General features: G+C 43.0%; 1 protein-coding gene across 1 annotated transcript in view; it reads left to right on the plus strand.

The window, feature by feature from the left end:
• The window catches only part of LOC138647784 (cytochrome P450 2D15-like), a 144,861-nt gene extending 124,223 nt beyond the window's left edge, over window positions 1-20,638 (plus strand). Inside the window, exon 9 of the mRNA XM_069737041.1 lies at window positions 19,512-20,638. Coding sequence (XP_069593142.1) covers window positions 19,512-19,690 — 179 coding nt within the window. The 3' untranslated portion in view covers window positions 19,691-20,638. The remainder of the gene's footprint in view (window positions 1-19,511) is intronic.
• Window positions 20,639-23,236: the final 2,598 nt, after the last annotated feature.

Consider the following 23,236-nt stretch of genomic DNA (forward strand, 5'->3'; position numbering starts at 1 on the left):
TGACCAAATATCGTGTGAACGCAGCCTAATACAGGAGGAGATGACACACAGATATATACTATATACAGGAGGAGCTGACACACAGGTATATACTATATACAGGAGAGATGACATACAGGTATATACTATATACAGGAGGAGATGACACACAGGTATATACTATATACAGGAGGAGATGACACACAGGTATATACTATGTACAGGAGCAGATGACACACAGGTATATACTATATACAGGAGCAGATGACACACAGGTATATACTATATACAGGAGGAGATGATTTACAGGTATATACTATATACAGGAGGAGATGACACACGTATATGCTATATACAGGAGGAGATGACATACGGGTATATACTATATACAGGAGGAGATGACACACAGGTATATACTATATACAGGGGCGATGACACACAGGTATATACTATATACAGTGGAGATGACACACAGGTATATACTATATACAGGAGGAGATGACATACAGGTATATACTATATACTGGAGGAGATGACACACAGGTATATACTATATACAGGAACAGATGATACACAGGTATATACTATATACAGGAGGAGATGACTTACAGGTACATACTATATACAGGAGGAGATGACACACGTATATACTATATACAGGAGGAGATGACATACAGGTATATACTACTGTATATAAAAGAGGAGATGACACATAGGTATATAGAGGAGGAGATGACATACAGCAGGTATATACTATATACAGGGGAGATGACATACATGTATATACTATATACAGGAGATGACATACAGGTATATACTATATATAGGAGGAGATGACATACAGGTATATATACAGCGAGAGGGTGCGGAGGTGGAGTGTGTCCACACTCCACCTCCTCACCCTCTCGCTGACATGATGTCCTAATGGATGTTTTATACATTTTTCTCCAATAAAGAGCACGATTTCACAGCTTCAAATAATAAGGGTGAGTGCCGCACTGTTTTCTTTTCTTGTTTCATCGTATTTACTCTGGATTGCCTATCAGTGCTGAGCACCATATACCCAGAACATTCGTGCCACCTGCGTATTTTTTGGATGTTCTTTAAGGAGTGTATGTCCATATTGATTTGTGCTTCTCTAGTGCCGTCCATTGCTCATTCTGTGTGTTAGGTATATAGTATATACAGAAGAGATGACATACAGGTATATAATATATACAGGAGGAGATGACGCATTGGTATATACAATATACAGGAGGAGATGACATACAACAGGTATATACTATTTACAGGGGAGATGACATACAGATATATACTATATACAAGAGAAGACATACAGGTGTATACTATATATAAGCGAGATGACAAACATGTATATACTGAGGTGAAAATGAGGGGTCTGAGGTGAAAATGAAAAGGTGTGAGTGAAAAATGAGAGGAGTGAGGGAAAATAGTGGAGTGATCGGAAAATGACAGATGTGAGGTCGAAATGACAAGTGTTAGGGGGGAATGAGAGGAGTGAGGGGGAAAATAAGAGGAGTGAGGGGGAAAATGAGAGGTGTAACGGAGAAAATGAGAGGTGTAAGGGAGAAAATGAGAGGCATGATGGGAAAATAAGATACGTGAGGTGCTATAACTAACCACAGATATTTACTATGCCCAGGCAACGCTAGTTCTAAATATTTTTCTTTTGAATTTAAGCAATTCTTTCTAGCCGGTCAAGAAAACAGACTTTTGTTTGTGTAAGCCTGTAATATTGACTTGAAAGCTGATATGTGATATAACAAAGTTTGCTCTTATCCTTGATGACTAGTGATATGATAACTATGCATTGGGTAGCCCAAATAGTTTATTGATTTTTAAAACAAAGGCGACTTGGTCATCTCTATTCTTCCCCTTATCTATGATACTGGACTGAAGGACACTGGTTAAACATAAAGAGGCGATATGCCTCAGAGAGACAGACAGAGACAGAGAGACAGCCAGAGATTCTACCAAGACAGCCAAGCATCCAAGGGATCCTACAAGACTGCTGCCAATTCATCATGGCTCCCTCATGAGGGACACGGATCTATCATTCTACAGGAAACAACCTAGGGTTTTTCGGCCTCAATGGAAGAATACAGATTTGCTCCATTGACTCTTGCTGAACCATGGATATGTTTGAAGAAAGCCAGAATTTGGACCCACTAGTCACCTGGCTCCATTGAGATGTTTGGAGAAGCCAGGTTGTGACCCTCGGGTCAACTGGCCTTGTACCTCAGTGGACGGTCACTGCCTAGCCTTCATGCAGATCTGTACTCAGAAAAATAAAAAATGTATGGATCTCAAAATATTACAACAAAAAAAATGTTTTTTAAAGGGCTCATGTAGACGAGCTTATAAAGGGCTCATGTAGACGAGCTTATAAATCTTTTAAATAACATCAGTACACAGAATAACCCATGATAGTCAATAAGGCTGTTCAAATGAACAATTTTTCTTTGAACCAACTGTCCGTGAGAAAATACTTGCTAAATGCACTACTTTCATCCCAGTCTGAGAAGAGACTCACACATTCAAGTCTATGGGAGTGAGAAAAAAGTTGGACCCCATGTTGCAGTGCTTGAGTAACACACCCGAACAGGACTCAAATACTGTGATGAAGAAGAAACAAAATACCGGCTTTATTGAAAACAGAGGATTATATGCTTTGATATAAGACTAATAGTTATTGTAATGAAAACAGTAATAGATACAGAGAGATAGCTGGAGCGTGTCACTTAAGCTGTGCTCCAGCTATGGCAATGCAAAGTTCAATACAGAAATTATAAACAAGTCTCACAAACTACACTCTTCTAATTTACTAGCTGGCTTCCGATAATTGGGCCACGCTGCTACAGCATCCTAGCTAAAGAAGCCTGCTCTACACCTTAACACAGTTGAACACCAGTGTACACTCAAAGTTCTGCAGATTAGAAGAAAGTCTGGTAGCTGCTGCTTGGCCCTAATGTAGCTGAGCTGAGTTTGTTGTGTTGTCCTTCAGGTTAACTGATCCATCTTCTTCCGAATCTGGGCAAGTCTCATTCCCACATTCAATGTTGGGAGATTATTGGTACCACTGCTTGGTTTCTTTCTCAGGTTACAGGTGCGCCAGGAGAACTCTCCTGGCTGCGTGATGCAACTCTTTCTTTCTGACATGGTCTTTGTGATCGATCCTGCATTAACCGGGCACTATTTCCTCTTGAAACCGTTAGTTTATTTATCAGTTTCTCATTTTAAGGACACAGAAAATAGTCCTGCCTGTTTCCCTGACACGAGACTTCTCTCACTTCCTGCTTCTCATCCAAAACCAACACAACAAATCTGCAAGAGAAAGGAGTAGTCCAAGTGAACACAAATCAGAGGGGAGCATGGTCTCTTAAAGTCATAGTGCAATTCAGTGCCTAGCAAGGGCTGACTGTTATGTTTGCTAATGACAGGTGTTATGAAGGCAATCCAGAAACACAGTGTGCTTAGCGATCAGAGCGCACACAGTGATCTGACAAATACCCAAAAATACAAGAACGAGCTCTGAGACGTGGAAACTCTGTAGACTGCACACCTGATCCTATCCTAAACACAACTAAAAGCGGCTGTGGATTGCGCCTAACAACTACCTAGGCAACTCGGCACAGCCTAAGAAACTAGCTAGCCTGAAGATAGAAAAATAGGCCTGACTTGCCCCAGAGAAATTCCCCAAAGGAAAAGGCAGCCCCCCACATATAATGACTGTGAGTAAGATGAAAAGACAAAACGTAGGGATGAAATAGATTCAGCAAAGTGGGGCCCGATATTCTAGGACAGAGCGAGGACAGTAAAGCGAACTTTGCAGTCTACAAAAAACCCTAAAGCAAAACCACGCAAAGGGGGCAAAAAAAACCCACCGTGCCGAACTAACGGCACGGCGGTACACCCTTTGCGTCTCAGAGCTTCCAGCAAAACAAAAGACAAGCTGGACAGAAAAAAAGCAACAAAAAAACCAAAAAGCACTTAGCTATACAGAGCAGCAGGTCACAAGAACAATCAGGAGAAGCTCAGATCCAACACTGAAACATTGACAAGGAGCAAGGATAGCAGCATCAGGCGGAGTTAAGTAATGAAGCAGTTAACGAGCTCACCAGAACACCTGAGGGAAGAAGCTCAGAAGCTGCAGTACCACTTGTGACCACAGGAGTGAATTCAGCCACAGAATTCACAACAGTACCCCCCCCTTGAGGAGGGGTCACCGAACCCTCACCAGAGCCCCCAGGCCGACCAGGATGAGCCGCATGAAAGGCATGAACAAGATCGGAAGCATGAACATCAGAGGCAAAAACCCAGGAATTATCTTCCTGAGCATAACCCTTCCATTTAACCAGATACTGGAGTTTCCGTCTAGAAACACGAGAATCCAAAATCTTCTCCACAATATACTCCAATTCCCCCTCCACCAAAACCGGGGCAGGAGGCTCAACAGATGGAACCATAGGTGCCACGTATCTCCGCAACAACGACCTATGGAATACATTATGTATGGAAAAGGAGTCTGGGAGGGTCAAACGAAAAGACACAGGATTGAGAACCTCAGAAATCCTATACGGACCAATAAAACGAGGTTTAAATTTAGGAGAGGAAACCTTCATAGGAATATGACGAGAAGATAACCAAACCAGATCCCCAACACGAAGTCGGGGACCCACACGGCGTCTGCGATTAGCGAAAAGTTGAGCTTTCTCCTGGGACAAGATCAAATTGTCCACTACCTGAGTCCAGATCTGCTGCAACCTATCCACCACAGAATCCACACCAGGACAGTCCGAAGACTCAACCTGTCCTGAAGAGAAACGAGGATGGAACCCAGAATTGCAAAAAAAAGGAGAAACCAAGGTAGCCGAGCTGGCCCGATTATTAAGGGCGAACTCAGCCAACGGCAAAAAGGACACCCAATCATCCTGGTCTGCAGAAACAAAACATCTCAGATATGTTTCCAAGGTCTGATTGGTTCGTTCGGTCTGGCCATTAGTCTGAGGATGGAAAGCCGAGGAAAAGGATAGGTCAATGCCCATCCTACCACAAAAGGCTCACCAAAACCTTGAAACAAACTGGGAACCTCTGTCAGAAACAATATTCTCAGGAATGCCATGCAACCGAACCACATGCTAAAAGAACAAAGGTACCAAATCAGAGGAGGAAGGCAATTTAGCCAAGGGCACCAGATGGACCATTTTAGAAAAGCGATCACAGACCACCCAAATGACTGACATCTTTTGAGAAACGGGAAGGTCAGAAATGAAATCCATCGAAATATGTGTCCAAGGCCTCTTTGGGACCGGCAAGGGCAAAAGCAACCCACAGGCACGAGAACAGCAGGGCTTAGCCCTAGCACAAATCCCACAGGACTGCACAAAAGTACGTACATCCCGTGACAGAGATGGCCACCAGAAGGATCTAGCCACTAACTCTCTGGTACCAAAGATTCCAGGATGACCAGCCAACACCGAACAATGAAGTTCAGAGATAAGTTTATTAGTCCACCTATCAGGGACGAACAGTTTCTCTGCTGGACAACGATCAGGTTTATTCGCCTGAAATTTTTGCAGCACCCGCCGCAAATCAGGGGAGATGGCAGACACAATGACTCCTTCCTTGAGGATACCCGCTGGCTCAGATAAACCCGGAGAGTCGGCCACAAAACTCCTAGACAGAGCATCCGCCTTCACATTTTTAGAGCCCGGAAGGTACGAAATCACAAAGTCGAAGCGGGCAAAAAATAACGACCAACGGGCCTGTCTAGGATTCAAGCGCTTGGCAGACTCGAGATAAGTCAAGTTCTTATGATCAGTCAATACCACCACGCGATGCTTAGCTCCTTCAAGCCAATGACGCCACTCCTCGAATGCCCACTTCATGGCCAGCAACTCTCGATTGCCCACATCATAATTACGCTCAGCGGGCGAAAACTTCCTGGAAAAGAAAGCACATGGTTTCATCACTGAGCAATCAGAACCTCTCTGTGACAAAACCGCCCCTGCTCCAATCTCAGAAGCATCAACCTCGACCTGGAACGGAAGAGAAACATCTGGCTGACACAACACAGGGGCAGAACAAAAACGATGCTTCAACTCCTGAAAAGCTTCCACAGCAGCAGAAGACCAATTAACCAAATCAGCACCCTTCTTGGTCAAATCGGTCAATGGTTTGGCAATGCTAGAAAAATTACAGATGAAGCGACGATAAAAATTAGCAAAGCCCAGGAACTTTTGCAGACTTTTCAGAGATGTCGGCTGAATCCAATCCTGGATGGCTTGGACCTTAACTGGATCCATCTCGATAGTAGAAGGGGTAAAGATGAACCCCAAAAATGAAACTTTCTGCACACCGAAGAGACACTTTGATCCCTTCACAAACAAAGAGTTAGCACGCAGGACCTGAAAAACCATTCTGACCTGCTTCACATGAGACTCCCAATCATCTGAGAAGATCAAAATGTCATCCAAGTAAACAATCAGGAATTTATCCAGATACTCACGGAAGATGTCATGCATAAAAGACTGAAACACAGATGGAGCATTGGCAAGTCCGAACGGCATCACTAGATACTCAAAATGACCCTCGGGCGTATTGAATGCAGTTTTCCATTCATCTCCTTGCCTGATTCTCACCAGATTATACGCACCACGAAGATCTATCTTAGTGAACCAACTAGCCCCCTTAATCCGAGCAAACAAGTCAGATAACAATGGCAAGGGATACTGAAATTTAACAGTGATCTTATTAAGAAGGCGGTAATCAATACACGGTCTCAGCGAACCATCCTTCTTGGCTACAAAGAAGAACCCTGCTCCCAGTGGTGATGACGATGGGCGAATATGTCCCTTCTCCAGGGATTCCTTCACATAACTGCGCATAGCGGCGTGTTCGGGCACGGATAAATTAAATAATCGACCTTTAGGGAATTTACTACCAGGAATCAAATTGATAGCACAATCACAATCCCTATGCGGAGGTAGAGCATCGGACTTGGGCTCTTCAAATACATCCTGATAATTAGACAAGAACTCTGGGACCTCAGAAGGGGTGGATGACGAAATCGACAAAAATGGAACATCACCATGTACCCCCTGACAACCCCAGCTGGATACCGACATGGAATTCCAATCCAATACTGGATTATGGGTTTGTAGCCATGGCAACCCCAACACGACCACATCATGCAGATTATGCAACACCAGAAAGCGAATAACTTCCTGATGTGCAGGAGCCATGCACATGGTCAGCTGGGCCCAGTATTGAGGTTTATTCTTGGCCAAAGGTGTAGCATCAATTCCTCTCAATGGAATAGGACACCGCAAAGGCTCCAAGAAAAACCCACAACGTTTAGCATAATCCAAATCCATCAGATTCAGGGCAGCGCCCGAATCCACAAACGCCATGATAGAAAACGACGACAAAGAGCATATCAAGGTAATGGACAGAAGGAATTTGGACTGTACAGTACCAATGACGGCAGACCTAGCGGACCGCTTAGTGCGCTTAGGACAATCAGAAATAGCATGAGTGGAATCACCACAGTAGAAACACAGACCATTCAGACATCTGTATTCCTGCCGTTCAACTCTAGTCATAGTCCTATCGCACTGCATAGGCTCAGGTTTAACCTCAGGCAGTACCGCCAAATGGTGCACAGATTTACGCTCGCGCAAGCGTCGACCGATCTGAATGGCCAAAGACAAAGACTCATTCAAACCAGCAGGCATAGGAAATCCCACCATGACATCCTTAAGAGCCTCAGAGAGACCCTTTCTGAACAAAGCTGCCAGCGCAGATTCATTCCACTGAGTGAGTACTGACCATTTCCTAAATTTCTGACAATATACTTCTATATCATCCTGACCCTGGCACAAAGCCAGCAAATTTTTCTCAGCCTGATCCACTGAATTAGGCTCATCGTACAGCAATCCGAGCGCCAGGAAAAACGCATCGACACTACTCAATGCAGGGTCTCCTGGCGCAAGAGAAAATGCCCAGTCTTGAGGGTCGCCGCGCAAAAAAGAAATAATAATCAAAACCTGTTGAATAGGATTACCAGAAGAATGAGGTTTCAAGGCCAGAAATAGCTTACAATTATTTTTGAAACTTAGAAACTTAGTTCTATCTCCAAAAAACAAATCAGGAATAGGAATTCTTGGTTCTAACATAGATTTCTGATCAATAGTATCTTGAATTTTTTGTACATTTATAACGAGATTATCCATTGAAGAGCACAGACCCTGAATATCCATGTCCACACCTGTGTCCAGAATCACCCAAATGTCTAGGGGAAAAAAAAAAGTGAACACAGAGCTGAGGAAAAAAAAAAAATGATGTCAGAACTTTCTCTTTCCCTCTATTGAGAATCATTAGTTTTGGCTCCTTGTACTGTTATGTTTGCTAATGACAGGTGTTATGAAGGCAATCCAGAAACACAGTGTGCTTAGCGATCAGAGCGCACACAGTGATCTGACAAATACCCAAAAATACAAGAACGAGCTCTGAGACGTGGAAACTCTGTAGACTGCACACCTGATCCTATCCTAAACACAACTAAAAGCGGCTGTGGATTGCGCCTAACAACTACCTAGGCAACTCGGCACAGCCTAAGAAACTAGCTAGCCTGAAGATAGAAAAATAGGCCTGACTTGCCCCAGAGAAATTCCCCAAAGGAAAAGGCAGCCCCCCACATATAATGACTGTGAGTAAGATGAAAAGACAAAACGTAGGGATGAAATAGATTCAGCAAAGTGGGGCCCGATATTCTAGGACAGAGCGAGGACAGTAAAGCGAACTTTGCAGTCTACAAAAAACCCTAAAGCAAAACCACGCAAAGGGGGCAAAAAAAACCCACCGTGCCGAACTAACGGCACGGCGGTACACCCTTTGCGTCTCAGAGCTTCCAGCAAAACAAAAGACAAGCTGGACAGAAAAAAAGCAACAAAAAAAACAAAAAGCACTTAGCTATACAGAGCAGCAGGTCACAGGAACAATCAGGAGAAGCTCAGATCCAACACTGAAACATTGACAAGGAGCAAGGATAGCAGCATCAGGCGGAGTTAAGTAATGAAGCAGTTAACGAGCTCACCAGAACACCTGAGGGAAGAAGCTCAGAAGCTGCAGTACCACTTGTGACCACAGGAGTGAATTCAGCCACAGAATTCACAACAGCTGACCCTCTATGCCTACATGAACCATTTTGAGTGGCATTTGATTTTTACAGCTGCATCTCTTTTATAAACCTAGGAAAGGTATTTATGCACATTTTTAAATTCAGCTGTATGGAAACAGATCTTACACTCAGACATCGCAGGTACATTAAAAAATGGACACATGGATGACACACAGATGAAAATTTGAAAAAAATCATCCTTTTCTGGATGAAACTAAAACGATTTTTTATATGCTCATGCGCCGCCATTAAAGTTATTTTCTAGTTCAAAAGCGGGAAAAGAAAAATCAAAACAATATAATAGATATACCACCATGAACTGTCACAAATGGCAAAAACATGGTACAGTGGTGAACCTTCCCAGGAGTGGCCAGCTGACCAAAATTTCTCCAAGAGCACAGCGACAACTCATTCAAGAGGTCACAAAAGACCCCATAACAACATCCCAAAAACTGCAGGCCTCACTTGCCTCAGTTATTGTCAGTGTTCATGACTCCACCATAAGAAAGACACTGGGCAAAAATGGTCTGCATGGCAGAGTTCCAAGACAAAAACCACTGCTGAGTAAAAAGAACATCAAGGCTTGTCTCAGTTTTGCCCAAAAAAACATCTTAATGATCCCCAAGTCTTTTGGTAGAATACTCTGTGGACTGATGAGACAAAAGTTGAACTTTTTGAATGGTATAAATCCCATTACATCTGGTGTAGAAGTAGCACAGCATTTCAGAAAAGGAACATCATACCAAAGAAAAATACGATGGTGGTAATGTGATGGTCTGGGGCTGTTTTGCTGCTTAAGGACCTTGAAGACTTGTTGTGTTAAATGGCATCATGAATTCTGCTGTCTACTAAAAAATCCTGAAGGAGAATGTCTTGCTATCTGTTCGTGATCTCAAGCTGAAATGCACTTGGGTTATGCAGCAGACCAGTGATCCAAAAAACACCAGCAAGTCCACCTCTGAATGGATTAAGAAAAACAAAATTAAGACTTTGGATTGACCTAGTCAAAGTCCTGACATTAATCCGGTTGAGATGCTGTTGCATTACGTTAAAGAGGCATGCTTGGAAACTTTCCAACATGGCTGAATTACAACCATTCTGCAAAGATGAGTGGGCCAAAAGACCTCCAGACCATTGTAAAAGACTCATTGCCAGTTATTGCAGACTCTTGATTGCAGTTGTTGCTGCTGAGAGTGGGCTCAACCACTGAAGGATGGGGGATTGTAATGGCAGCTTACTATTTCTCCTGAGAGGTGTGTAATTGTAACCGGACACCTGGCTTAGCAGGGAGGCCCAGCCTTCTCAACTTCAGAGAAGAAATTCACATTCCCACCAACCAGCTAGTCTCCACGCTTCTACAAACTACCCCCTGCTCGATATCATGCAATCTAACTGCTTTGTTCAGATAGCTAGGATTTCAAAAGTAGAATATGGATTTATTGTGCATCATAGCCACACACCAGTTACCTTTTCGAGATCTCTATAACAGGCCGAACATCTTCCATTTTAGCACCACGCGTAGTATGTGGGATACTCAGTACCGGGTCCGGTCCTTAAAGGGGATGTGTGACTGTGGCGGCAACCCATTCCATGGACCTGGGTGCCCAAGTAAAAGGGATGGTCTTTAAAGGGGTTTGAATAAAGTTTGTTCGTGATGCCACCTGTGGTATTCGGTCAGGAGTGATCGACGCTGCTTAAAGAGGTCCACTGGGGTGATGTTATGTCAGCTAGGATGGTAGGGGCTTCCCATTTGGGAAGCTGGGTTCCCAGGGCTCGCAGTGTAGTAGGGACAGATGGTAGGTGGTGTAGAAATGAATGGAGGACATAGGGTTGCAGTCTCTTTACCTGGTTTACTGAAGGATTCAGGCAGCTACAGCCAAGGGTACCGGATCACAGGCTCAGGTATAGTCCGGAAGGAATTCTGGGATCCCCTTTACCAGTTGGGGTTGGAAACCTTCCTACTAGTGCTGTGGTGTAGTCTCTTGCTGCCTTAGGCGTCACACAAGGTCCTCACATTTCTTCTGTCCCCCTTGTTGGTAGGACACTACCTGTACAACAGGTGACTTGAGCCTTTTTACAGGATCTCTATCACGACCCAGGCTCTACTTGCCAGTGTGTTCTCGGGTGTCAATGGTGGACAGGTAACTTGCAATCAGCTGTCCGCTGGTTTCTGTTATGACTCCTTCACAACCTCGGTCTTCTGGCTACCGGTATCAGCACTCAGCATGGAGGAAGCCCTGTCGCAGCCTCCCTCTCCAGCTCTTCACTTCGCCTTTACTCCTTTCATCCTTCATGCTCTCTACAGCTTGTCCCTTTGCTTTCTTTTCCTTTCAGGAGCTGCAGCACCTCACGTGGCTGCACAGCCCCTTTCAGTCTTCCTGACACTCACAGACTTCTCTCCCCTCTGTCCCTCTGACAGACTACTCTCTAACTTCCTCTCCAGCCAGAATATATATAGGGGAGCCACCCACAAGCTGAATCAGAGCTCCCCCTTCTGGCCTGGAATAAGAACATGTTACATGTTTGTGATTACCTGATAAAAGAGATCCTTCCTTGCTTCCAAGCATGACATCACTCTCCCCGTAAGGAAAGCAATGCCACTGCAGCAACCAGGTACCTGGGGTGTTACATACAGTGGGGCAAAAAAGTATTTAGTCAGTCAGCAATAGTGCAAGTTCCACCACTTAAAAAGATGAGAGGCGTCTGTAATTTACATCATAGGTAGACCTCAACTATGGGAGACAAACTGTGAAAGAAAAATCCAGAAAATCACATTGTCTGTTTTTTTAACATTTTATTTGCATATTATGGTGGAAAATAAGTATTTGGTCAGAAACAAACAATCAAGATTTCTGGCTCTCACAGACCTGTAACTTCTTCTTTAAGAGTCTCCTCTTTCCTCCACTCATTACCTGTAGTAATGGCACCTGTTTAAACTTGTTATCAGTATAAAAAGACACCTGTGCACACCCTCAAACAGTCTGACTCCAAACTCCACTATGGTGAAGACCAAAGAGCTGTCAAAGGACACCAGAAACAAAATTGTAGCCCTGCACCAGGCTGGGAAGACTGAATTTGCAATAGCCAACCAGCTTGGAGTGAAGAAATCAACAGTGGGAGCAATAATTAGAAAATGGAAGACATACAAGACCACTGATAATCTCCCTCGATCTGGGGCTCCATGCAAAATCCCACCCCGTGGGGTCAGAATGATCACAAGAACGGTGAGCAAAAATCCCAGAACCACGCGGTGGGACCTAGTGAATGAACTGCAGAGAGCTGGGACCAATGTAACAAGGCCTACCATAAGTAACACACTACGCCACCATGGACTCAGATCCTGCAGTGCCAGACGTGTCCCACTGCTTAAGCCAGTACATGTCCGGGCCCGTCTGAAGTTTGCTAGAGAGCATTTGGATGATCCAGAGGAGTTTTGGGAGAATGTCCTATGGTCTGATGAAACCAAACTGGAACTGTTTGGTAGAAACACAACTTGTCGTGTTTGGAGGAAAAAGAATACTGAGTTGCATCCATCAAACACCATACCTACTGTAAAGCATGGTGGTGGAAACATCATGCTTTGGGGCTGTTTCTCTGCAAAGGGGCCAGGACGACTGATCCGGGTATATGAAAGAATGAATGGGGCCATGTATCGTGAGATTTTGAGTGCAAACCTCCTTCCATCAGCAAGGGCATTGAAGATGAAACGTGGCTGGGTCTTTCAACATGACAATGATCCAAAGCACACCGCCAGGGCAACGAAGGAGTGGCTTCGTAAGAAGCATTTCAAGGTCCTGGAGTGGCCTAGCCAGTCTCCAGATCTCAACCCTATAGAAAACCTTTGGAGGGAGTTAAAAGTCCGTGTTGCCAAGCGAAAAGCCAAAAACATCACTGCTCTAGAGGAGATCTGCATGGAGGAATGGGCCAACATACCAACAACAGTGTGTGGCAACCTTGTGAAGACTTACAGAAAACGTTTGACCTCTGTCATTGCCCACAAAGGATATATTACAAAGTATTGAGATGAAATTTTGTTTCTGACCAAATACTTATTTTCCACCATAATATGCAAATAAAATGTTAAAAAAACAGACAATGTGATTTTCTGGATTTTTTTTTCTCAGTTTGTCTCCCATAGTTGAGGTCTACCTATGATGTAAATTACAGACGCCTCTCATCTTTTTAAGTGGTGGAACTTGCACTATTGCTGACTGACTAAATACTTTTTTGCCCCACTGTATGTCTAGTAGGAGCCATTTAGCAAAACCGTGTTTCATCTCAATGTGTAGCAGCGTTTGGCTGGATCCGATGGCGCCAAAACCGCCTCCTAGGACAGTCCACTAAGGAGTTATGACTTATCTTAGGTTTTGGAGTTTTTAGCTTCTGGAGGCAAGGGGAGACAATTTAGGTATGGTCCAGAGGGTGGTAGGGGAGTGACCAAATTGTAACCTTGGGCTGCTCTTTTTTATCTTAAATCCACATATCTGTTTCTCGGTTTAATTTTCCATACTACTGGGGCAGGATTCTGGCCCGATATAATCCTGTTAATGGACAGGGATTATATCTAGCAAGGAACTGTTGGCAGTCCTACCGGGCTGGCCAGGCACTGTTTCACTGGTGCTAGTGAAGGGCCCCCCTCAACCTGTCAGGGTTGTGGGCGAGTGTGGTGCCATGTCAGTGACTGCGTTAGCCACATCGTCTCACTTCCCGTGCCTCCCTGGACCCGTGTGGACATTAGGTGTCTGTGTAAAACTGTACAAAGCTGACCTTATGTGTCCCAAGGGGGTGCGGAATGTTATGTTGGTGAAAGTGGGGAGACCGCATTATGTGATCCATCTGATGTAATAGTTACATTAGGCGGGGTGGCGAGGTATGGGTTCATTACAGGAGCAATCACTTTTTCACATAGGGCCCTGTAGGTTTGGATTCATTTTTTCCTTAATAATAAAGACCTTCATTTAAAAACTGCATTTTGTGTTTATTTGTTATATCTTTGTCTAATATTTATATTTGTTTGGTGTTCTGAAACATTAACCCCTTCATGACCCTGCCTATTTTGACCTTAAAGGGACACTGTCACCTGAATTTGGAGGGAACAATCTTCAGCCATGGAGGCGGGGTTTTTGGGTTTTTGATTCACCCTTTCCTTACCCGCTGGCTGCATGCTGGCTGCAATATTGGATTGAAGTTCATTTTCTGTCCTCCGTAGTACATGCCTGCGCAAGGCAATCTTGCCTTGCTGAAGATTGTTCCCTCCAAATTCAGGTGACAGTGTCCCTTTAATGACCTGGCCATTTTTTGCAATTCTGACCAGTGTCCCTTTATGAGGTAATAACTCAGGAATGCTTCAACGGATCCTAGCGATTCTGAGAATGTTTTTTCGAGACATATTGGGCTTCTTAATAGTAGTAAATTTAGGTAGATAATTATTGCGTTTATTTGTGAAAAAAATGGAAATTTGGCTAAAATTTTGAAAATCTTGCAATTTTCAAATTTTGAATTTTTTATTCTGTTAAACCAGAGAGTTATGTGACACAAAATAGTTAATAAATAACATTACCCACATGTCTACTTTACATCAGCACAATTTTGGAACCAACATTTTTTTTTGCTAGGAAGTTATAAGGGTTAAAATTTGACCAGCGATTTCTCATTTTTACAACAAAATTTACAAAACCAGGGACCACCTCAAATTTGAAGTTAGTTTGAGGGGTCTATATGGCTGAAAATACCCAAAAGTGACACCATTCTAAAAACTGCACCCCTCAAGGTGCTCAAAACCACATTCAAAAAGTTTATTAACCCTTCAGGTGCTTCACAGCAGCAGAAGCAACATGGAAGAAAAAAATGAACATTTAACTTTTTAGTCACAAAAATGATCTTTTAGCAACAATTGTTTTATTTTCCCAAGGGTAAAAGGAGAAAGTGGACTGCGAAAGTAATTGTACAATTTGTCCTGAGTACAGCGATACCCCATATGTGGACACCATGTAGCATTTGGAGATCCCCTGTGTGCCTAAATATTGGAGCTCCCCCAAAGTCACCCGATTTTGGAAACTAGGTCCCCCAAGGAACTTATCTCGATGCATAGTGAGCACTTTGAACCCCCAGGTGCTTCACAAATTTATCCTTAAAAATGAAAAAGTACTTTTTTTCACAAAAAATTTCTTTTAGCCTCAATTTTTTCAATTTTACATGGGCAACAGGATAAAATGGATCCTAAAATTTGTTGGGCAATTTCTGCTGAGTACACCAATACCTCATATGTGGTCAGAAACCACTGTTTGGGCGCACGGCAGAGCTTGGAAGGAAAGAAGCGCCATTTGACTTTTTGAATGAAAAATTAGCTCCAATCGTTAGCGGACACCATGTCGCATTTGGAGAGCCTCTGATGTGCCTAAACATTGGAGCTCCCCCACAAGTGGCCCCATTTTGGAAACTAGACCCCCAAGGAACTTATCTAGATGTGTAGTGAGAACTTTGAACCCCCAAGTGCTTCACAGAAATTTATATCACAGAGCCGTGAAAATAAAAAAATCATTAGTACGCTTGTGCCCCATATGTTTGGGTAAATAACTGTTTGTGCGCAAGTCGTGGCTCGGAAGGGAGGGAGCACCATTTGACTTTTTGAACGCAAGATTGGCTGGAATCAATGGTGGCGCCATGTCGCGTTTAGAGACCCGTGATGTGCCTAAACAGTGGAAACCCCTCAATTCTAACTCCAACACATCCCTACCCTAATCCCAACTCTAGCCATAACCCTAACCACAACCCTAACCCTAACACCCCTAACCCTAATCCCAACCCTAACCATAATCCTAACCACAACCATAACCCTAACCCCAACACACCCCTAACCCTAATCTTAACCCTATTTCCAACCCTAACTCTAATTCCAACCCTAACCCTAAGACTATGTGCCCACGTTGCGGAATTGTATAAGGAAGGATTTTTCGCACAGTTTTTGAACGATCCGCATGTAAAACACACTGCGTTTTAACGGCAGATTTACCGTGGATTTCCAGTGTTTTTTGTGCAGATTTCACCTGCTGATTCCTATTGAGGAACAGGTGTAAAACTCTGCAGAATCCGCACAAAGAATTTAAATGCTGCGGAGAATACAATGCAGCATTTCCACACGGTATTTTCTGCACCATGGGCACAGCGGATTTGGTTTTCCATAGGTTTACATGGTACTGTAAACGTGATGGAAAACTGCTACGAATCCGCAGTGGCCAATCCATTGCGGATCCGCAGCCAAATCTGCACCGTGTGCACATAGCTTAATTCTAACTCTAACCCTAACCCTAATTGCAACCCTAACCCTAACCCTAATTGCAACCCTAACCCTAGTTCTAACCCTAGTTCTAACCCTAACCCTAGTTCTAACCCTAATTCTAACCCTCACCCTAATTCTAACCCTAGTTCTAACCCTAATTCTAGCCCTAATTCTAACCCTAATTCTAACCCTAATTCTAACCCTAATTCTAACCCTAACCTAGTTGTAACCCTAACCCTAGTTCTAACCCTAACCCTATTTCTAACCCTAACCCTAGTTCTAACCCTAACCCTAGCCCAAACCCTAACCCTAGTTCTAACCCTAACCCTAGTGGAAAAATAAAAGTAAATATATTTTCTTTATTTTATTATTGTCCCTAATTATGGGGGTGATAAAGGGGGGGTTTATTTATAATTTTTTCTATTTTGATCGCTGTGATAGAACTTATCACAGCGATCAAAATGTACCTGGAATGAATCTGCCGGCTGGCAGATTCGGCGGGCGCACTACGCATGCGCCCACCATTTTGGAAGATGGCGGCACCCATGGAGAAGATGGATGGACACCAGGAGGGACACCAGAGCTCGGTAAGTATGGGGGGTGGGATTGGAGCACGGGGGTGGGATCGGACCTCAGGGGGAGTGGACAGGAGGACAGAGGGGAGCAGAGGACAGGACAGAGGACGAGGGCGGTGGATCGGTGGTGGCGGCGGGGGCAGATAGCGGTCTCTAGCCATGGCCGATGATATTGCAGCATCGGCCATGGCTGGATTGTAATATTTCACCAATTTTCATGGTGAAATATTACGATTGCCCTGATTGAAAGTGAAAGTGAAACGTCACTTTCAACAATCAGAGCGAATGTAGCCAAGGGGGGGCGAAGCCACCCCCCCTGGGCTCAAATACCACTCCCCCTGTTCCTGCAGGTCAGGTGAAATTACAGTTAACCCTTTCACCTGACCTGCAGTAGTGCGATCCGACCATCACGCATATGCTGCATCGGATTGGCACAGGTTGGATTGGCACAGATTTTCATGACTCATACGCTGCGTCAAAGGTCGGGAAGGGGTTAAATTAAGTATGACAACCATTCAAAGGAATAGGAAGGGGAAAACAATTTTTCACACAACTGCATGTCCATATATTAAGTCACCTGTAATAATGAAAAACGACACAGGGAAAAAGTATTGAACACGCATACAGAAATGCATTTAATACTTTGTGCAAAAGTCTTTTTTGGTGATGACAGCTTGACGATGCCTCCTGTATGGATAACCCAGTGGCATTCATTGTCTAGGTGTGATTTTGGCTCATTCGTCCCAAAAACATTCTTCAAATCCTGAAGGTTCCGGGGCTCCTATGAACTCTGACCTTCCATACATTTTCTATTGGATTCAGGTCAGTTGATTGGCTGCATAATTCTAGCAGCTTTATTTTCTTTCTCTGACATCAATTAAGTGTTTCCTTGGTGGTGTGTTTGGTATTATTGTCTTGCTGAAATGTCCACCCTCGTTTCATCTTCATCATCCTGGTAGATGGTATCAGATTTTCTATCAAAAATGTTTTCATACATTTGTCCATTCATCCTTCCTTCAATTGTATGAAGTTTGCCACCCTCAAACTTCACTGCTGGTATGCTGTTTCTGGCAGTGATATGCAAGTGCCTTTTGACTTCTAAACATGGTGTGTATTATAATATCGAAAGAGTTCAAGTTTGATCTCATCCAACCAAATTTTATTCTCCCAGTATTTCACAGTTTTGTCTAAATGTTTTTGAGCAAACTATAAACGTGCTTGAACATCCTTTTTGTTCAGCAATGGAGTCTTGCGTAGTTAGTTTGCATACAGGTCATGGAGGTTGAGTGCATTACTTATAGTTTTCCTTGAAACAATTGCACTTGCTGATCCCAGATTTTTCTGTAGCTCTCCACAGTTGGTCCTTGCCTCTTCTGATAATTCTTTTCACTCCTCTGTCTGAAAACTTGAGGGGAGCACCATTTTGTCACTTTATATTGAAATTATGTTCCCTTCTGGATTATGGCACCAAGATTGCTGACTGGAACCTTCAGTAGTTAAGAAATTCTTCTGTAACCAATGCCATCAGTATTTTGTAACAATAAGGTTGCAAAGGTTTTGAGACCGCTAACTTGTTTTACCCATCATGAGATGTTTCTTGTTTGGCACCTTGGTAATGATACACCTTTTAATAGACCATAAGTTGAACCAGCTGATATTATTTTTCACTAAGTGGTAGGATTGCTTATTACTGATAGATTTCAGCTTTTGTCACGACTTTCTATGGCTTTTTGCAACCCTCTTTCTTCATATGTTTTACCTGCGTAATTTCTCATTATTACACATAACCTAATTTATGGACATCTTTGCCTGTGTGTATTGGATAGATTGCTACTGACATCTGGTAAGAATTTCATACTCAAGATTGTATTAATCTGCACAATAAAGGTAATATGACAGTTATACCTATTGGTGAGTAGTGTTAAAAAATCATACATTTAGAATTTATGTTTTGTTTTTTTTTTAACCTCCCAAACAGTGTAATAAAAAGTGATCAAAATAATTGTTGATCTTCATAGATGATGTTATCATTACATTGGGCTCTCTAAAATATATTTCAATATCAAAATATAGTATAACATTCTAAATGTGCTTGAACTGTTGCATAATTTGCACCACAAAGCTGTCTGCCACAAATTGTACCATATTTAGAATGTGTTTAAGACACTTTTTATGACTTATCAGACAAGGAGGTGTAGCATAGTTGAAAAGGGGTATGGTGTATTGAAAGGGGAATGTGTTAGCATGTAACACAATTAGGGTGCACATTTCTGACACAAAGTAAGACAACAAATTGGTGATATAAACTTAGAATAGATAGATTTCTATAAATATAAAATAACAGCTACAATTAATAACAACTCGTATGTTAAATATGGCACATTTAAAAGTGAACCTGTCATTTGATTCATGATGTCCAGAGACATTATGTTAATTTTCTCTGTATGGCTTTAAAAACCAAATATTTTCTTTTTAGGCCGACGGGCTTGTCCAGGAGAGCATTTGTCCAGGATGGAACTCTTCCTTTTTTTCACTACCCTCCTGCAATCTTTCACATTTCTGATACCTGACAAGATGCCTCGTCCACAGGAATCACCAGTACTGGCCGTAACACTCTGCCCACAGCCTTTTAAGCTTTGTGCTGTAGTCAGATAACAAGATGCTAAACCAAAATTGATGATTGTTTTTTTAATCTTAATGCTGGTAATGAGTTGATATGTATGAACCAAATAAGTCTTGAACCTGATATTTAAGAAATATGTATCTTAAAAAATGTTGCTAAATGAGAAGTATTTCTTGAATAAAAATAATATGCTTCCTAGCAGGTTAAATAGGTGGTCCACTACAATCTTTATTGAGCACATCAATTAAACCATTTAAACAAGTATTTTTTCTAATACATTCTTTCTTCATGTTTACCTGTCAGCGGTGCTATGTCTGCTCGCTCAGTGTGGATCATGTGACGCTCGGCTGCAGCCGCCGTTGATATTCAGTGATATCACGTCCACTTCTGGACTCTGAAACTTGAGGTTGCATCACCGAGGGGGTGACCAAGTCTCATGCAGACTGCGGACACTCCCCCTGATGAAAGCAGAGAGGGAAAGATGAAAATCTTCAACCCCACTCTGGATACTGGGCTGTGACGTGGGGTGAAACACTGCCCACATCCCAGTCAATCAGCTGTAGTGGCCACAGTCTGCGTAAGAGAGGGTTGGAAGTTGACATGACATCACCGGACATCAGTGGCAGCTGCAGTCAAGGGTCACGTGATAGGCACTGAGCGAGCAGAGATAGCACCAATCACAGGCAAACATGAAAAAAGAATGCATTTTAAAAAATACTTGTTTCAATGATTGTTTTTGAGGGACATTTTTTGCACTTGATCTAGATATCCATCAATATCTACTTTTCTTCTTCCTATAAAATTCTATAAAATCATACATACTTTTTACAAAAGGCTCATACAGAGGTAAAATCCTAATTCTGTATTTTATGATTTTGCTCAAATTGTTTTAAGAGAATCTCATACTCTATTTGAAGGGGTTGTCCAACAGTAAAATATAGTTTTTTATTCTTGGATTGATTAAAAATAATATACAATGGCATACTCTCTTTCCTGTACCTTCGCGGAACCAGTGCAGGCCAAGCCGGCGTAATATGGTTTTTCCAGAAACGGCAGGTATGGACACTGATATTTTGTGGCACTGTGAAAGAAGTATGTCTGGGCCCCTCTCCCTTTATGTTATGTTCGGACAAGGGTAAGTCTGGCAGATGACACAGCATATAAATACAATGGGATGGAAAAGGAAGATGAAGGCTCTAACGGTCGGGAGTGCGGGATGGGACATCTCCTGACACCAACCTGTTCTTGTCCTTACGCTTATTTAACACCCTATGCGTGTCCTTCCCCCCACCGCCATCATGTGCTTAGTCCCTGACTGTCACCTCTATTAACCCTGGCTAGTGCACTGGCCTGCAAGGACGTTAGCCTCACCACTGCAGATGATAACACACAGGGGAAGAGACAAACGGGACAGACAAAAAGTATAATACACAGCAGCAGAGATCATGGCACAAGGATAACAGAACTCAAACAGCAGCAACACTACTGTCACAGGCGAGCTCCACACCCCTAGCTGGTCTGCATAGTAGAAGACCTCTATAACTGATGATCAGCTGATGGGTGATGTGACTATTTAAAAGGAGGTGGGAGTGGTTACCATCCAACATCAGCTGACCAGCCTAAAAAGAAACTGCCAGCAAGAGACTGACATTAACTCTTGCTGGACCAAAGGAAAAAAAATATAAATTTCAGCAGACCCAGAGCTGCCACAATTCACTTAATGATTTGTGGCACTTTATGGTGATAAAGCTGGAGATTATTTGTTCTATATATACAGTACAGACCAAAAGTTTGTACACACCTTCTCATTTAAAGATTTTTCTGTATTTTCATGACTATGAAAATTGTACATTCACACTGAAAGCATCAAAATTATGAATTATCATGTGGAATTATATACTTAACAAAAAGTGTGAAATAACTGAAATTATGTCTTATATTCTAGGTTCTTCAAAGTAGCCACCTTTTGCTTTGATGACTGCTTTGCACACCTTTGGCATTCTCTTGATGAGCTTCAAGAGGTAGTCACCGGGAATGGTCTGCCAACAATCTTGAAGCAGTTCCCAGAGATGCTTAGCACTTGTTGACCCTTTTGCCTTCACTCTGCGGTCCAGCTCACCCCAAACCATCTCGATTGGGTTCAGGTCTGGTGACTGTGGAGGCCAGGTCATCTGGCGTAGCACCCCATCACTCTCCTTCTTGATCAAATAACCCTTACACAGCCTGGAGGTGTGTTTGGGGTCATTGTCCTGTTGAAAAATAAATGATGGTCCAACTAAACGCAAACCGGATGGAATAGCATGCCGCTGCAAGATGCTGTGGTAGCCATACTGGTTCAGTATGCCTTCAATTTTGAATAAATCTCCAACAATGTCACCAGCAAAGCACCCCCACACCACCACACCTCCTCCTCCATGCTTCACGGTGGGAACCAGGCATGTAGAGTCCATCCGTTCACCTTTTCTGCGTTGTATGAAGACACGGTGGTTGGAACCAAAGATCTCAAATTTGGACTCATCATACCAAAGCACTGATTTCCACTGGTCTAATGTCGATTTCTTGTGTTCTTTAGCCTAAACAAGTCTCTTCTGCTTGTTGCCTGTCCTTAGCAGTGGTTTCCCAGCAGCTATTTTACCATGAAGCCCTGCTGCACAAAGTCTCCTCTTAACAGTTGTTGTAGAGATGTGTTTGCTGCTAGAACTCTGCGTGGCATTGACCTGGTCTCTAATCTGAGCTGCTGTTAACCTGCGATTTCTGAGGCTGGTGACTTGGATAAACATATTCTCAGAAGCAGAGGTGACTTTTGGTCTTCCTGTCCTGGGGTGGTCCTCATGTGAGCCAGTTTCTTTGTAGGGCTTGCTGGTTTTTGCCACTGCACTTGGGGACACTTTCAAAGTTTTCCCAATTTTTCAGAATGACTGACTGACCTTCATTTTTTAAAGTAATGATGGCCACACCCGAAAACTCCGCCCATATAACCAAAAACTGGTCCCGCCAAATTCAGGTGACAGGTTCCCTTTAAATGAAGAATATTAAAATACTTTTTTCCTAATGTGTGCGTGTTTTATTAACCCTTTAATACTATCAGATTAATTACAGATGCGCCATTTCTGGGGCGGCTGCGGACTGGTATTTGTAGCCGGGGGGGGGGCCTACAAATAGTAATAAAGGGTTAATAAAACATGCAGACATTAGGAGAAAAGTAGTTTAATATTCTTCATTTAACCATACTTACCATACTTCAGTGCCTGCAAAAATTGTAAAATAATAAACCATATACTAACTGTCCGCCGTAGTCCAATTAATAACGAGTGTCCCACGACGATCTCCCCTATAGATCAGTGACATCGGGTGATGTCACTGCTCTATAGGACCCTCAGTGACACACTGACAGGAGACAATGGCTCCTGCAGTGCATCACTGAAGTTACTATAGTTCAAAGTCTCACTTTATGGCAATTGCTGCATGGGAAAATTTCTCACACAGCAATGCCAAAAGTGAGACTAGGGACTATTTTTTTACAGCGGCGGAGGAATACAGTGCAGAAGGATACCTTCCTCCTGTCATTGTGCTCCTCG

Source organism: Ranitomeya imitator, chromosome 8 (genome assembly GCF_032444005.1).
Source record: "Ranitomeya imitator isolate aRanImi1 chromosome 8, aRanImi1.pri, whole genome shotgun sequence".
Taxonomy (NCBI): domain Eukaryota; kingdom Metazoa; phylum Chordata; class Amphibia; order Anura; family Dendrobatidae; genus Ranitomeya; species Ranitomeya imitator.